Source organism: Hemicordylus capensis, chromosome 6 (assembly GCF_027244095.1).
Source record: "Hemicordylus capensis ecotype Gifberg chromosome 6, rHemCap1.1.pri, whole genome shotgun sequence".
NCBI classification, from domain to species: domain Eukaryota; kingdom Metazoa; phylum Chordata; class Lepidosauria; order Squamata; family Cordylidae; genus Hemicordylus; species Hemicordylus capensis.
Window position 1 is genome coordinate 93770327 of NC_069662.1, and position 17834 is coordinate 93788160.

The 17834-nt window shown below is 40.8% G+C and overlaps 1 protein-coding gene across 24 annotated transcripts in view; it reads left to right on the forward strand.

Annotated features, from left to right (window-relative positions):
• The window catches only part of LRRFIP2 (LRR binding FLII interacting protein 2), a 65854-nt gene that overhangs the window by 19061 nt on the left and 28959 nt on the right, over positions 1 to 17834 (forward strand). For 7 of the 24 annotated variants that reach the window (XM_053259851.1, XM_053259859.1, XM_053259863.1 and 4 more), the window contains 8 exons: positions 2789 to 2851; positions 4056 to 4130; positions 4746 to 4793; positions 4873 to 4917; positions 10205 to 10252; positions 10350 to 10406; positions 12308 to 12376; positions 14499 to 14612. The exons of 9 other annotated variants lie outside the window; for them this stretch is intronic. In XM_053259851.1, the coding sequence (XP_053115826.1) occupies positions 2789 to 2851; positions 4056 to 4130; positions 4746 to 4793; positions 4873 to 4917; positions 10205 to 10252; positions 10350 to 10406; positions 12308 to 12376; positions 14499 to 14612 (519 nt within the window). The remainder of the gene's footprint in view (positions 1 to 2788; positions 2852 to 4055; positions 4131 to 4745; positions 4794 to 4872; positions 4918 to 10204; positions 10253 to 10349; positions 10407 to 12307; positions 12377 to 14498; positions 14613 to 17834) is intronic. 8 more of the 24 variants (XM_053259855.1, XM_053259875.1, XM_053259853.1 and 5 more) reach the window with 7 other exon arrangements.

Below are 17834 nucleotides of genomic sequence, written 5' to 3' on the forward strand. Positions count from 1 at the left end.
GTGGCAGCTTGGTGGATCAGCATCGCCGGTGTTATGCTGTGATGAATGCTGGCCATAGTCTTTAAGGCCAATAGTAGTTGTTTGAGATACAGAGATGATAGAACTAGGCTAACTTTTTAAAAAGTATAGTGGGTCATGGCAGAGGCTGTGTTTTTCAGTATACCACAATATAATTAGCAAGTAGGAATGTCTATACACCATCAATAAAATAGTACTTACAAAGAGGAACTGATAGACTCTCTTTAATGCTGGCCACCAGTTTGAACCATGATTGGTTTTGTAATGCCAAATCATGGTTTGGCATGGTGAAAATAAAAGCATGAGCATTCAGCTTGTGTACTCTCTCTCTCCCGCACCCCACATGGCAATCAGAAATCTATTCCTGATTGAGGAGAAAATCAGAAATGGCTATTTTGTCTGAACCTGGCATATAATGTTTTTTTCGCTAAACCAAGAGTTGTGTCCTAAGCAAATTAGTCATGAATAAGCACCATTAAAACCACTGAGACAAATTATTCATGATAAACTTGTCTCATTGATTCAAATAGTCCTGACTAACCTTCTTAAGATAAAAGCCCAAAATTGCAAGCTACAATTTGATCCTGGTTCGCAAGCAAAGTATGGTTTTTGCAAACCATAGTTTGCCAGGTTTGGATAAAATGGCAAACTATATGGCTTGCCCCAAACAAAGATAAGAAGTTCCTTATCTCCTCTGCTTGCACACAGAGGGAGGAGGAATGTGTGAGCCTAAAGCTTGTGCCTACTCATTTTCATAATGGCAAACCATGGTTTGATATTGAATCTGAATAGTCCCTATGTTTAATAATTTGTATTTGTGAGCATGTTTTCTTTTAAGTTCAGTGCTTTTGATGTTTAATTTCTTTTTTAATCAAAAATGTGTGATATTCAAAAAGTCCCCATTTAGAATGGGCAGTTGCTAAATTACGATGTTTCAGATGATGCCCAATGCAATGTGAATTGGTGTTTTAGTTATATTTGATCTGGCTTGGAAAGTAATGGGGTTAACATTTAATAGGTATTAAAGGAATGATTAACTTATGCTTCCCCTTTTATTATAAATAGTTATATAATGCCTAAAACTAATTGTGTTGGGTAAACAGAGTCACTATAATCTAAGTTATAATCTAAATTTAAGGAAACAGCTAAAGCAAGAGACAAACATTTCTGTTCTTCTTACATAGCTTTTCACAAGGTGTGGTTTTGCGTCTTAAATACAGTAATTGATATGCTGTATAGATTGTTGGGATTTTTTTGTGGGAGCACACTTCAAGTGGACCTTTTACACAATAAAATAGAAAACAGTACAAGTTCTTTCAAATTTTAAACTAACCTGTTTTGAGACAACTGGCCCTTATTCTTCTTTTGCTCGACCATGTAAAGATGTAATGTCACCACTTTGTGGAAATCACTTTTTCTACTTACCATTTCTAAGAGAATGGTAGAATAATGGGGGGGGAATGGGTTCAAGAAATATTTTCTTCATATCTAGAGAGAAAAGTGCTAGAAAACTTCACCATCCAGATGTTTTGGGTGTGGGGAATTCATGAGTGTGGCCTGTGTGCATAGTCTGCTTTGTGGCAACACCCTCCTGCATGCATTACCAGTAGCTCTGATGAGGACACAGGTTTTTTCCTGTGTGAGACCTGGTAAGATTTGAGCTGAAACTGTCAATTTCTGATTTGGCTATCTGTGATCTGTTTGATATGATGTAAGGTCGTGGATTCATTCTTTGACTTAATTTGATGCCAGATACATTGTGTGCTGAAGCAGTCTTTTCTGCATATGTGCTGAGCATGCTGCAAAGAACATTTCTTCTTGGGGGATGGGGCTGCTCTGGGAAAAGCATCTGCTTGGAGAAACTGCTGCCAGTCTGTGTAGACCACGCCTGCTCAACTTAGGACCCCAGCTGTTTTTGGACTACAATTCCCATAATTCCCAGTCCGTGGCCAATAGCCAGGCATGATGGGAGTTGTAGGCCAACATATGTAGGAGAACCAAAGTTGAGCAGCCCTGGTGTAGACAATGCTGAGCAAGACAGACGAATGGTCTGACTCAGTATAAGGCAGTTTCCTATGTTCCTATGTTTTTGTCATTAACAGTAATTTAGGGTCACTCTTGAAACTGTAAAATACATTTGACATAAGTAACGCTGAGTTAATCTTATTTCCAGAGTGGCTACTGTTGAATGAGACTCATGCTTCAGAAATGTCCTACTTTATTTAATATCAAAGATAGATTCTTTAATATGTTTCACTTCTACCTTTAGATCTTGCTTAATTATCATTCATAGTATTAAGATTTATTTATGTATTATTTATTTTATTTAACATAATTTTATACCGCCCAAAACTTACATCTCTGGGCAGGTACTCCTATGCATGTGTCTGCATTTGTGTCTCTGTGGTGATGGGTGTAGAAAATATGCCACCAAAAAGCAAACTTTGATTTCTGTAGCCAGCACCCTCTGATGATGCACCTGAATGTTTGTCAGTGTGCTCTCTTGTCTAAGAGAGCACAATCAGCATAATAATAATGGCTTGCCTGCTCTCTACAGAAAGGAGCAGGCGAGTCATGTGCCATCTCTGCCTATTCCTTTTGTTTAATTCCATATTCCCCCCACCCACCCACCCACCCTTGGATAGATCAGTGGTATGTCAAATGCATTTTTAGGATGGCATTTTGTTAAAATCACAAGATTGCTTAGAATTGTTTCTGTAGATGTCTTTGCTCTTTGGTGATTGTAACTTTATACACTTTTACTCAACAGAGCCATGCTTATAGTGATTCTCATGGTGGGAAGAAGCCTTCTCTCTCACATAAAGATCTGTTGGTTAGTGTTTTTAGTTGGAGTTTGCTATAATTTGCTTCTTCATATAGCTTTGTGTATTGGTTATACATGGTATCTCTTCTGCCTGAAAGAAATCATGCTAACTGGGGAGACGCTTTGCCTACATGACATCTAACCTGGCAAAGTTGAAAGCATGACAATATGGACAGGGTGGTTGACATCGGGGATGGTAAATCCTGGTAAGAGACTACTCAGGTTTTTCTGTTTTACTATCATTTTGATGGTATGTTAGGTCATCTGGACACCTACGTGCTATATGTGTGCCTTTCAGATATATTTGAGACTTTTTGAATGTCTAATGTTGAACCCATGAAAGTAAGGTTTTGTTCCAATTGACACTGGAATGTACTTCATTAAGCTTCCTCTAATGAATGCTTGAAATTCCATTGAGGAACAGCCTATATAAGGTCAGATACTTCAATTGAAGTAAACATCTGAAACCACTTCAGTGAATTATTGCAACACAGATTACTTATCTTGATTTCCAGAAGATCATTGTATACAGTTTCACAAGACTTCAGTTTATGGATTTTTAGAATAGCACTTTTTATAGATGGCCACAGATTAGTTTGTAGCTTCTGTTGAAGAGGTCTGCGAAACCCCTCAGTGTTTCTTTCAGTTTCAATTCAGCTCTCAATTTTTTAAAAGCTGATATATAAGCACTCAGTGGATTGTATGCAAACTAACATGAGTGGAACTCTGCTCATACAACAGGTTTTTCTTGTACCCTTCTCTCCATTGCAACCGCCTATGTTACCTTCTGCAGTGCAGAACAGGCTGTGAGGGCTGCAGTGGGTTAGAGGAGTCCGTGGAAAGGGAGGGTCACCTTGCACAAGCAAAAGATCCTTTCCACTCGCACAAGACACTGCTGGGATACAGCCAATATGAAATTAGCAACAACGGGGAAGGTTTCTCTGTTTAAAACTTTTGAAATGCAGTGTAAAATACTTCCCCTGACACATGCAACCATTTGTTCAGTATAGAAAGTTGATGACATCAATGAAGGTCATTACAAAATATTTACCAATCTTTTGCTGGTAAGGCATTTGAAAACATGTGTACAGAATGACTCTCATCTTGTAACATAGAACATAACATATTGGTGTATATAAAGAGCTGTTTACCAATTGAGATCACTGATTGAGGTTTAATAGTATTTCAGTATATGTATTTAATGTTTTGACAGAGTGGATTTTACCATGACCGAAGAAATTACAGCAGTCTTAGGCATAGCAAGCCACTTTCCACCTACCAACCTCGGGTTTGTCTGATTTCTCCCTCCGTTGGGGATTAATTGTTACTGAGCAAGCTTTTAAGATTAAGAATTAGAGCATGGCAGATAACATCACCATAGCAGAAAATGTTGGCTTGAGTTTTTGTTGTGGTGGTGTTTGACAAATCAGTTTTTGGAAATAATAAAATGACACTAAATATTTGGTTGTCTTTTGTCCTGCAAACTACATTACTGCTGTGTGAATCAAATTTTGGACTGGAAGTAATGCTAGGTTTATAATTCACATTTATGTTCACTAAACTCTTTGATACTGCTTTGCTTGGCGTTGCCTTGGTTGTAATGTTAGTTAACAAATATTTATTTATTGGTAACCAATCCTCAGCATTGCTATTTGCACTGAAAACTGATTTAGTTAAAAGTAAAGATTTCTGGATAGTAACTAAAGATTAAACAACTAAAGCAGTTTTTAGTCTAGTATCTTCTTGCTAGTTATTTGAATCAGTTGGACTCCTTACATTGTGTTATGTTCATAAGTTTTATATTACGATACTAACACTTGTTTTTCATAAGTGTATATATTATGCACAGAGTGCTTAATTATTGAGACATCAAATGTAATACAATGTCTTATTCTTGTCACAGTCATCTTCTCTGTACAGTGATCCTTTGGCAACAACTAAAAGTTACAGGGTTAGTACAGTGTGATATACTAGTCTATATTTAGGTATTGTAAGATTCTGTAAACTTTAAAAAATGCTGTCCTTTCTAGGTGTCTCCAGATGTAAACACTGGTTTGATAAGAAGTGCCAGTTTGGTTCGTATGCCGATCTGCATGGTTGTCTTAAGCTTGCATCTGTGGGCATTGAGAATGCATTGTATGTTCTGTTCTAGAATATTGTAGTGGAAGTACATAAGAATATAAAAATGGAGAATATCTGAAAAGTACTTTGAGAAAATACAAATGTTTATGCACGCTGCAGATTGTGGAATCTGTGGTGATATCCTATTTTAAGACAGGGCATATCCAATCTCATGCCTTACTGTCATGTGAAATGTACATGATAGTACCTGTGCACTTCACTGTTGTTTTATATGCAAGATGTTCAAACTTTATCACAGTCTCTCCTTTTAGACTGTGACTAGGAGCTTTGGGTGCTGAAGGTTTTACCACCAATGTACAGAACCAACAGCTATAGCCTGTATATAGCCATCTTGGCCCCAGTGTTCCTTACATGCTCCCTTGCAACTGCTTTTATTTCTTTGTAACTTATTGGAAAAGTTAACACTGGACAGCATTGCATGGACTCATAGCATTCTCCAGCACTGATTGTAGTTGTGCCTATTTGTTGTATTTCTGCTGCCTTAAAAATGACATGAAGGCAGCCTCAGGTAAGCATGGTAAATGTGTATTTCCAAAGTACGAAATGAAGGGGTACACTCACCAAGTGCTAATTTTAGTGTCTTCAAGGCATGTCTGCTTTAAAGCACTAAATAATTTTGTAGTGGCTGTGCCAGTGACAAAGCATCTAGCAGTAACTGGCTGAGCTGCTGTGATGTGGAATGTTCACTAACATTCTGTCTGTTGAAGATAGTTGTCAGCAAAAGAAAGTTCACTGCACATCAATTCTATTTTGTGACACAGTCCTTTGGACAGGGGGAGCTGTGGGGACAAGGTCAGGAGACCGAGCACTGTAAAACAATACCAAATTCCCGCAGGATTAGGGAATCTGAGGGGTAGGGAGCCAAGATAATTGGGAGGAGGTGGTAATGGGCTGAAAAATAAAAATCTGAAGGAAGTGTAGCTGTTATAATGGGCAGGATTGCCAGCTTCTTACTAGACCTGCTACAGTGCCTCTAAAAGAAGCCTGATTGCACAGATATTTATGTAGAGGTAAATGCAAGTGGAAGATGCTTCCTTTGTGAAATTTTTGTATCTGGATGCTGCTAAAAGCAAAGGAGTAAGGCTAGTAATAACTTTAACAACCTGGGAAGCATGGATCTGAAGAAAAGAAGCTCGAATGAAAGGCTGGGTCACCTGTAGGAAAAATCTCTGAGCCTAAGGAAGAGAAGATGATGATTTAAAATATTTATATTCTGCTTTTCCATTTAAAATAAAAAGTGGCTCTCGGCAATATTAATACAATACGATTAAATAACTAAAACACAGTTTTTTAAAATCAAGAGACAGATACAGCAGAACTATAATATAATTCTAGGGAACAAGGAGATCTAAAATCACTTGAACAGGCCCAAATCCTGCCACAAGAAAAAAGTTGCATGGCAGAAGATCATCGGAGAAAGAGAATAATGGAGCTCCAGGAAGCAGGACAATCTATAGTTTGGGTGCAACCATAGAGAAAAACACACTCATACATCCCAACCAGCCAAAACCTCTGAAATTGTCAGGATGCACCGAAGAGCCTCACCCAATAATCTCAGTGGATGGGCAGGCTCATGTGGAAGGAGGTGATCCTTAGGTAACCTGGCCCAAAGCCATTTAGATCTTGAAAGGTAATCACCACTTTTAATTGGACCTGAAACAGCAGTTGAAAAAGGGGAGTTGCATGATCCTGAAAGCCAGCCCCAACTAAAACTTGGCAACTGCATTTTGAACCAATTGAAGCTTCCAGCTGCTTTCCAAAGGCAGCCGTGTAGTGCATGTTCCACTGTTGTGGAACTGGTCTCCCTGAAGATGTCCATAAAGATCCCTCATTATTGGTCTTCAGACATCTGTTGAAGACATTGCTTTGGGGGGGGCGGGGGTAGGATCTTGATCTTGCTGTCTGTAAATGTGATTTTAAAACTTTGTATTGTGTTAGCTTAATTTCTTGGGCTGGTTTTTTAAGGTTGTAATTTTATGGGAGTTTTATTGTGATTATTAGCTGCCATGTGAAAATCTTGAAAGGCAGGATATGAATGTTGGACTGTGAGGTCCTGAACATTTGTAACTGCCAAGAGGCTGAGCAGGCAAGAACAGAATATTGCAAAAGAGTGCCCCCAAGTCCCATCCTTGCCAGATGATCCAGAAGGATACCATGGTGAATGGTATCGAAAATTGCTGAGATGTCCTATAGAAGCAGCAGGGACACACTTCCTCTGTTCAGTTACTGGTGTAGATCCAGGTGACCAAGTCTGTGTCAGTCTCATAACAAGGTTGAAAACCACATTGAAATTTATCTAGTGTTGGGATGCAGCAACATGCTCAAGCACCTTACTTGAGTATACCTGAGGCTGGCTGGTGGGGTTTAGTCAGGGGCGTAACTATAATAGGGCAAGGGGAGACAGTTGTCTGGGGGCCCACTGCCTTGGGGGGCCCCCCAGAGGCAAGTCACATGACTGACTCCCCCAGCCATGCACCTGCCTGGGCTTCCTTCAGTTGTATTCATTCTCCAAAATTGTTGTGAGTGTTAAGATCACAACAATTGTGAAACCAGAACAGGATGTCTTTCTCATAATTTAGGATGATGTTCTATTGTGGCACATAGGTAGGGGTGTGTGTGTGTGTGTGTGTGTGCACACACACACACACACACACACACACACTTTACTATGCTTTTTGTTACCACTGTTCAGCCTCATTTAAGATTTATTTACTTCATGAGCTGAGCTTCAGTGAGCAGGGGGCCCATTTTAAAATCTTGTCTCTGGGCCCCCTCCCACCTTGCTACGCCCCTGGGTTTAGTGAGGATTTATTTAATAAAGGTGTCACCACAGACCCTTTTAGGCTTCCTGGAACTGCACCTTGAATCAAAAGGTAATTTCCTGCTCTATTTACCTACTCAGCCAGATCTCTTCTAACTGCTTAAAGCAGCTGGGAAGGGCAGGGGTGTGGCGCAAAAGTGATTAGCCTCATAACTCCAAGGAGCCTGTGCACGTCCTCAAGCTGCACAAATTAAAATTTGTGCATACAAACAGCTGTCAGAGGTACATCCACTGATCCAGTATCAAATATGGAGCTGAAGCTGGAATGGATATGGGTGACTTCATCTACAGTGTGTTTAAACTGATCCTTATGGTACAGGGAACCATTCCTTTTGCTATGTAAACCACGTTGCAAACTTTTTTTGTTGAAGTGGTATAACCCCACTATAGTCCCAAGAAGCTTCTTCAAAACGGTCAAATACAGATTTATCTCCCATAACCCAGAATCAGAGAACTCCCCTCTCACTGAGACTTAGTCACAGAGGGATTGCACCCTCTCATTCAACCACCACTTGAGAAGGTGCCCTTCCTTGGGGTCTCCTTCATACGCTCTCGGGCTCCCCCCCCAAAAAAGTGGATACCACTTGGATATCAATGAGGACATATGCTGAACGCACTCGTGTACTGGAGCTTCTTGAGGCTCTTCTCCCTGGAATGGTGGTTCCAGATGCCTGAGGGGGATGGTATGAGATGGCTCAAGCCACCTTTTGTTCCTGCTGTAGCCTTCTTTCTTCAGCTGTGGCAGGCCTCTGAGAAAGGAGCCCAAGTCCCAGAAGGGTCCCACCATTAACCGGATAAGAATTGTGCTAGCATTTCACTGGAAATTGCTGTGCTCGCAGCTATCCAGCTCAAATGTTATATCCTCCAAGTGGCTATATCTACTTTGTGTGCAGGAGTTTTGGAACTATGAGCTAGTCTCTGTTAATTATCTTACAAAAGGCTGTTAGCCACTGGTTTCTACAATGGTGCCACAAAAGTTTAGCATCTGGGGATCCATTTTATGAGCTTGCTTACTGTACTTAGTCTTGGTATTTTTTTTTTTTTAATGGAAATGCAGGAGTGTCAGTCAGCCTTCTGCTCTGCTTCCTACCTTTCCAGAGTCAGATAATTAACTGGAGGTAATGGGAAGGAGACTCAGCAAAGGAATTCTGGCAAATCAACTGTAAAATAGGAGATACTCCTCACTCATGTTTGTGCTAGATATCAGGAAGGTGACTAGCATGGAAGAAAAAGCACAAGAGGAAAATCAGTTCAGTTTGTTTTTTGTTTTCCTTCTAATAATGTTGCACATAGCATGGCATATATGTTTTGGTTCTTAGAAATCTGGCAGGCTTCATGTTGATGGAAGCGTTGTTAGCAGTGCATGGGAAATGAACTGAGCATTTGTGTGTTGAATTCACAAACTTTCCAAAATGATAAAGGAAGATTATTTGTGAACTTTGGAGGTTTTCAGCAAAAGGGTAGAGAAGTAACTGTTGGGTACTTCAGGCATAGATTATTTATTTATTTTTATTTATCACATTTTTATACTGCCCAAAACGTGGGTTCTCTGGGCGGTTTACAAGACAATTATGTTTTAAAATGGTGAGTTGGATTCATTTCATTGTGTCTTTGAAGCTGACTAGAACTACAAGAGAAAACAAATCTGTAGAATGACATTGCTGCATTTCTAATGTTTAAGTGAACACTTTTAAATGGATAATTTAAAACACTTTGATCACTATATTTCTGATTCTTATCAGCTGTTGGTTTTTGGCTAGGCAAGATGGGTGCCAGGGGGAATAACTGTTTTCATAAAAATAATCACAAGGAACACTACTAAATGAAGTGGTCTAGACACTGGCTGTGGGTGACATCCTGACTAACACAGAGTGTGCTTTTCAAGCAGATGCAGGGTGAGTCCTTGTGCTGTTCCATTGCATTTGAAAACCTGGTAGCAATTGCGCAAGAGTGCTAATATTTCAGAGGGCTCCTCCACACACCAGGAACACTCTGTAATAACGGAAACACATTCCTTAAACCAGTGGCATGTTTCTACTATTATGGAGTCCATCATGTGCGGGAGCCCTTTGAAATATTAGCGCTGTTGTGCAATTGCAATGGAGATTTCAAATGCAATTGAGCAGTGCAGGGGCCCACGCTACATCCCTGAAGCTGCTTAAAGCACACATGCTTTGTCAGCCAATGTATTAAAAATATGGTAAGCTGTGCCTTTAGATTTAAAATTGAATAACTTTTTCCCTTCAGAAAAAAATACTTTTTAGTGAAAAGGTCATGTGTATGTATGCTTAGTAAAGGTGAGGTTTTATAACAGAATAACAATGCTTACAAGGCACAAAGATACTTGTTTTAATTTTCCAATTCTGTAAATACAAACACTTGTTTTCTCTTTTCTGCAGGCATCATTATATGATAATGGATTGTATAACTCATATAGTTATCGTACTGTAAGTCTACAGGGTTTTCTTTTGGTTTTTACAAATTATTTTTCTGCAGAGATAGGTAACTGAAAATCAAGCATTTCCTTTGCAACTTTGTTTTTAGCCTTCTGAATACAGTTCTTATTCTTCAAGAGCAAGTTCAGCACGAAGTAGTCCCGTGGTGAGAGGGCTTTCATTTATTTTATTTTGGCATGTCTTCATTTTCCCTTTTTGACTAATACTCCTATTTGATCATTTGTGTTAATCACTCTGCAGACAAATGCATGGATTGTAGGTTTCTAACTTGCATTTCCAAAGTTGATATAATAAAAGTGAATTGAAAATATGTTGGTGGCTGTTAGTTTTTGATCTTGTGCAAGTTTTTCTTTTACAAATACATCATTTGAGTGTAGAATATGAAGAATTGTCATAAGAAACCTGGGAATATAGTAGATGCAAAAGATCTCTGAAAATTACCATAATCCTATGGGCATTATTTTAAATAAAGGTGTTGGAGAGCACACTGCCTCAGTTGTTTTACGTATGTCCTGTTGGTTCTGGCTGCTCAGATTGCTGAGGAAATTATGGTGGGTGCAGGGAACATGTCAACTGTTAAATGTAATATCACCTGTAGGGGTCAAACATTTTGATCTCTCTTACAGACTGTATTGGGAGCTGGGGATGAAAAAATTTATGGTCACTTTTTTTTGGTGCAGTCTCAGAATCTGATTGTTCCTTTCTCCAAGCAATCCTTCTGTGTTTGTGGACAGCTCCCATGTGTGGAAGGATTCCCATAGGGTGTAGCTGAGCTCTGTTCCCTTCATCATTTCTTGGCACATATGTTGGCTTTGCCATTCTGTGTAATTCTCCTATTACACAGAATGGAGAATTAAGCCCAGCCTCCCTTAACTCAGTCAAGGAATGTAAACTAAGAGCTAACATTCCTAGATGTTTAGAAGAATGGGGATAGCTGGATATAGATAAGAGAGGCACTCATAAGAACATAAGAACAGCCCTGCTGGATCAGGCCCAAGGCCCATCTAGTCCCGCATCCTATTTCGCACAGTGGCCCACCAGATGCTGCTGGAAGCCACAGACAGGAGTTGAGGGCGTGCCCTCTCTCCTGCCATTACTCCCCTGCAACTGATACTCAGAGGCACCCTGCCCTTGATGCTGGAGGTCGCCCACAGCCCTCCGACTAGTAGCCATTGATAGACCTCTCCTCCATGAAGTCATCCAAACCCCTCTTAAAGCCTCAGAGGATGCTTATGTCCTGTAATGGTCTGGCATTTTCTGTTAAGTTCAGTAGGGATCTCTCTCTGCCTGAATGCTCCATCCACTTAAGGCAGGATTGTACCAAATGTGTTAAGGTCCGGTTCATGCTGTCTGACATCTGTCTATGTCATGCTCGTGAATCTATCCAGCCTGGTCTGTTGGCACTTTCTTGGGAAATATACTCCCTATCTGCAATTGAGATGTTATTACCTTATAACACTACTTTATTAGAAGTATTATAAGAATTACTGAGATAATTATACAAAGTGATCAGCATGTTTTGGAAAAGTACAGTATACAGACATCTGTAAAAGCCAGTTTCCACATTCATAATGGTGAAGAAACAAAATCTAGGATGCAGGGAGGAACAGGCATGAGTCTGCCTAATCAGGTTAGCGAGCAGATTTAGCCAACAGTGCTTCCAAGGCACTGAAGATACACAAGGGAATATTTTTCACTGGACTTGGAGACCCTGAAGGCAAAATCTGCCTCTTACACTGGGTAGTCCTGTCCTCACAGACTAGGATTTTGCAGGAGGTGTTGGGTCTGTGTAGATGCACTGCTTCCCACTCTCTGCGGAGTCCTTGCACTCTAGAGGCCCCCTCTATGCACACATCCCAGCTAACCTAATGGTGAGCATTTTGTTAGGAACAGGATATGCTCAAGGCACCATGAAGAGATTATTTCTCAGCATGTTGCATTTGATTTACACATGAATCACTAACAGTGTGTACAGTGCTTAACCTTGACCCAAGCAAATTTTGTTGAATAGTAAATTAGTTAATTACTTGTCTTTGAATCTTATAGTTTACAGATGATGAAGCAGGGAGCATTGCATCCTCTGACCGTGCCGTTCGAGGCCGGAGGGATAGTGTGGTGAGCTGGGTTGCATGATTGTGCCGTGTGTTCATAATTTTCTCAACTCTAGCACGTGAAGTCCCACACATCTGATTGAGATGAATAAACTAAGTATCACTATTCACACTGTGTACACACATTAGTCTGAAGGAATTTTGTTCTGTTTTTTAAAAAAGGCAGAATTGCATGCTGTTTGCATCTTACAACTCAGTAACACATGATTGACATAAGGGTTCTCCGTATGCATCCCTCCCATCATAATATGGATTCTGCAGGTAGTTATAGTGTATGCCAGGGCTGCTCAACTTCGGCCCTCCTGCAGATGTTGGCCTACAATTCCCATAATCCCTGGCTATTGGCCACTGTGGCTGGGGATTATGGGAGTTGTAGTTCAAAAACAGCTGGGGGGCCTAAATTGAGCAGGCCTGGTGTATGCTCATGACATTGTGAAGCTGTTTCCTATACACGAGAGATCTTGGTAAGAAAATAAGAATTTGTATTGAGTAATGGTTTACATTCCTTTTTGACATAATTGAATACATGATTCAAAACATGTGTTCTGTAATACTGTACACTTGTATTGTATAATTGCTGCTGACCCAAAGAAGGTTGTGGTACATATCTTGGCAAGTCTGATAATTCGGTAGATGACTTTGTGCAGTGAAGGTAACATGAGTAGTTCCTTTCCCATCACCTCTGATATGTAGATTTTCAGCAGCTTTATATGAAAAATGTGAGGCACACTCAGGAGTTAAAATATTGGCCTTATGTAAGAACCGGTTTTAAAATGTGTGCTTCAGGCAAAGGCAAAAAAGATTTGTGAGTTGAAGGAGTGAGTTAAGCAATCTGGGGAGTTCTGTGAAGGAAATGGCTGATATTCATTACTGGCTAGTAGTCTGTAGTTAGTTTGGAGATAGGGAGTTGTGGGGGAAAGCATCCTAAATCATAATCTGATAGTCATATAGGGAATTAATCATGTAAGCTAAAGAGCAAATTTAAGGGCCTGGGAATTTCAGCTTTAATTATTTAAATATATTACTGTTGATCATATTGACAAATTTGGTAGCATGACTCTCACATACACTTTGAGTTGTTTTTGCTTAAAAGGCAAAAAAAAAAAAAAAGACACTGGGGTATGGCTTAAACATATTGCCCACATGAAAGCCAAAGTTTAGTTTAGCTCAAAGTCTAGTTTTTCTGAGCCACAGGCAGCAGGGTGTTGAACTGCTTGAGGACAAGCAACATCCTCAACATATAGGAAAGAATAAAGGGATTAGAATTGAGTTAGTGGTATGAATCTGGTATGCATGTCTAAATGTAGGAATTTAGATAGCAAAAAAAGAGTTTAAAGTTGCTAGTATGGGACAGGCCATGGGGAGGGGGGAAGAGATGAGATTTTTCTTGCCCTATCCTGCAGTATTCCCTCTAACGGAGATCCCCAGATGTTGTTGACTACAACTCCCAGAATCCCCAGCTGCAACGATATTTGCTTGGGGATTGTGGGAGTTGTCATCAGCAACATCTGGAAATCCCTGTTAGAGGGAACACTGCTATCTTGTGGGCCCAAAGTGGGCAACAAGTTTCTTGTGAAGCCAATTAGACTGGAAATAGCTCACACATGTGGCACTGTCATCCAGTTGCCACCATGCAGTTGTCCTTCAATCTGTATATGTTTGCAGCTGTATGGAAGTACCTTGTGTGAATACGAAATATGCATGATTACACAAGATGGCAGTGATTCCTGTGATCTTCTAAGGGGACGTTGGTAATGTTGATTAAGCTGTCTTCAGTGTAACATATCTTAAGTATCCATGTTAAAGTTTTCTAGTCAGAAAAGGAGAACCTCCTTCTACAATAGAAAATTTTAAAAATAACTTTGACAGACACATAACAGCACAATCAAATTTCTTGTTGAAAGACCTGAAATTCAGTGTGTGCGTGTTGCTTCTGTTTTCCATAATCTTTGCTAGTTTAGTTATACTGAAGTGTTGCTTTGGCTTACCAGTGCTGCTGCCACAATATAGGAACAGTTTTCACTTCAAGCATAGCTGAGTGTGATAGAAATATTCTAGTTTTTGTTCTGAAATACTTTATTTTATCTTTCATGTTTCCTCTCTATTTGTGGTCTTTGTCATTGAAGTCAACAGACTTTTCTGATCATAGTGAAACTGCAGCTGATTATTTTAGCCGCTCTAATCGTAGGGGAAGCATTGTTTCTGACTTGGATGATCTCAGCATTCCAGACATGAACAGTGTGAGTGTGACTGGTGTATTGTGCCGATGTCATCATGTTGGTTTACTAATGATTCCTTTGGGTGGGGGGAGGGGGCAGTGTTACTAGCATTCTCGTGATGTTTTGCTGGCTTTAGTATTACATGCATAATTTTGTAATATGTATTGTTGCGATTTATAAAATAATACAAGTTATTTCAAATATAAATACCAGCATGGCTCAATTCTTGGGTTTTACTCTTTTACTAATATGTGGTTTTTTTAAAGAGAATTTTCGGATGTGTTTGATATTACTGAGTGTTTTAATTTGCATATACAAGTTTGGAGTTTGTATTTAAAAAAACCAGTTTTGATTGCAGATTTCTTCATTGATTTAGACGCATGAATGAAAACTCTAAATAACACTTTTTCTTTTTAAAACAGCATTGGAAATTACTTCGATATATTCAAATTTCAATGACAGATAGTTGTTAATAACAGTAAATGATTAGGCAGAATAATTGCAGAAGGTTCACAGCCATCAACTGACATCTGCTACTGCCCATAAACAATTGTTAACTGTGTTCAATAACTGAAGGAACTTGTGCTCATGCTGTATATTGGAGATCATGGACTTGAGAGTTGGAAGGGTCCTTGAAGTTCGTCTAGTCTAACACATTGCTAAGTGCAGGAAGCTTCTGCAGTAGGAACATAAGAAACTGCCATATACTGAGTCAGACTATTGGTCTATCTTGCTCAGTATTGTCTTGAGACTGGCAGTGGCTTCTCCAAGGTTGCAGGCAGGAATCTCTCTCAGCCCTCCTCGTAATCAGGTTAGTAAACCTGTATGTCATTTATGCAATGCTCCTGCATAGGAATAGGGAGGGAAGACGCGACCAAGAGGTTCATGCAGATGAGACAGTAAATCTCTTCTGGAAAAGTTTGTATGGTTATGTGCAAAAAGACAAGAGTATCTCTTCTAAACAGCAATGGGACAAATTGTGGAAATGGACGTCAGATGTAACCCCCCTGATTACCTGATGTGCCTTGAAATCCCCCACCCCCGAGTTACAGTACTACCTGCATATACTTCATAACCTTGTGGGTTTCCAAATCATTGTGTGTAAATCTTTGTAGATATATCATGTACAAACAACCACTTTGTATATAATTGTGCTTTGGTAGTTTGTTGGTTCAATAAAAAAATCTTGTCCTATTTTGGAGAAGCCAGGGAGGTAACTTGAAACCTTCTGCTCTTCTCAGAGCGGCTTCATCCCCTGAGGGGAATATCTTGCAGTGCTCACACATCAAGTCTCCCATTCATATACAACCACAGGAGACCCTGCTTAGCTGTGGGGACAAGCCATGCTTGCTACCACAAGACCAGTTCTCCTCTCTATCCCTGAGAGATGTCTGTCCGGCCTCTGTGTGAAAAAAACCAGGAAAGGAGAGCCCTCCACTGCATTGAACAGACTATTTCACTGTTGAACAGCATTTATAGTTAGGAAACCTTGTGGCTATCTAGCCTAAATCTGCTTCCTTGTAATTTCAACCCATTGGTTCTACTCCTACCTTGGGAGCAACAGATAACTCCACTCCTTCTGTGTGATGGCCCTCCAGATATTTTGAGACAACTATCATATATCCCCTTAGTCTTCACTATTTCAGGCTAAACATGTTCAGCTCCTTTAGCCATTCCTCATAGAACCTGGTTTCCAGACCACCCGCCATCTTTATTGCCTTCCTCTGGACCCATTCTTGTTTATAAGATCGCTTCTTAAAATGTTGGCCCTAGAACTGGACACAGTGGCTGACATCCTAGCACTGTGCTGGTGCGGCAGTGTTGTCATACAGACTAATGCTGCACTGTTGCGTGAGGGAAAACAGCTCCCCGCTGCCACATCCAGCTAGTGTGGGGGGAGGAGTTGTGTACCTGGCCCTTAAGATGGTTATGGAGGATGCTGTTTTGGCTCCCTCAGCACATGACTCGTGCCAGCCAGTGGGTGCTGGGGAGTGGCTGCTTAAGCGGCTGGCTCCCTTCTGTTCATCCTTAGTTGCTCTGGGGGCAAAGCACCTACCCCCCCCACATTCCTACTTAGTGAGGGTTATCTGGTTGCCTTTGGGGGCCAAGTAGGAATTTTTGGGGTCACATTTTATTGGTTCTGGTGTGGCCTTTTTTCGCCTGCTTCTCAGTGACTCTGTTAGGTTGTTGTTGTTGCATGTTCGGTCACTTTGCAGGTGAATGCGGGTTGGGGTAGGTTGTCTAAGTTTGGTGTCTGATTGGAGGACCATTTAAGGTGAGTAGGCAAGTCAAGGAACAGCCCTTGCAGGTTTTGCAGTCCTTGGGCTGGGATCCTCCCCTACTCGGAGGCTGGCTGGTGCCCACCACTCAGAGTTGTGTAGCTGGTTGGCCTCCCCTCGGCGGGGTTCAAGCCTCCCAGTTGTGATGTCTGGACTTAGCACTGGGCTGAATCAACACCTAGTCCTTTGCCCTGTGGTGGGCAGTCCTCCTTACAAGGCTGACCCACAGAGGGGGCACCTGCATTCTAATGGTAAATTGCTCATTGCAGGTTATTTCAATTTATTAATGAAGTGGCACTAGTTCATCCAGTCACACGTGTCTTGTTGTTGTTGGGTCTGGGTGTGCAAAGGGGTGATGTCCCTGAAGGTTGCATTTTATGGAGGCCCAGTGGGCTTCAGAGGGAATGGGAGATCAGTGAGGATTGCCCCTCGGGTGGCACTTCAGTGTTGGCCTGCATGTCAGCACTGTTGTACTGTCACAGTGTTAGTGTAGATGTCCAGTGAAAGAAGAGGAGGAACTCAGATGCCTCTTGGATGAGCTTTATTGCTGGCCTGACATGTTTCAGCAAGGCCTTTATCAAGGGCTCTCATTCCCTCGGTGGTCAGAAGAGGCTAAGAAAAGATGTCTGCTGTTCCTAATTAGAGTTCAGCTTCAAGGAACAGTAGATGTCTTTTCTTAGGCTCTTCTGACCACTGAGAGAGATTGGAATGAGAGCCCTTAATAGAAGCCTAGCAATAAAAATTCACCCCAGAGGCATTTGAGGTATCTTTTTATTTGGTTTGGTGCCTCTCCCTTTCCTTTTCTGGCATAGTGTGGATTCAGCCTATATTCCAAATGAGTACTCTCTACCAGTGAATACTGTCTCTGAGTGCAGAATGGAGTGGAACAAGGTTTTCTCATTGGTGGCTTTGCTAGAGGAACGGGGGCCCTGTTTGCCCCCGTCCCCGATGGCCCTGTTTTTTT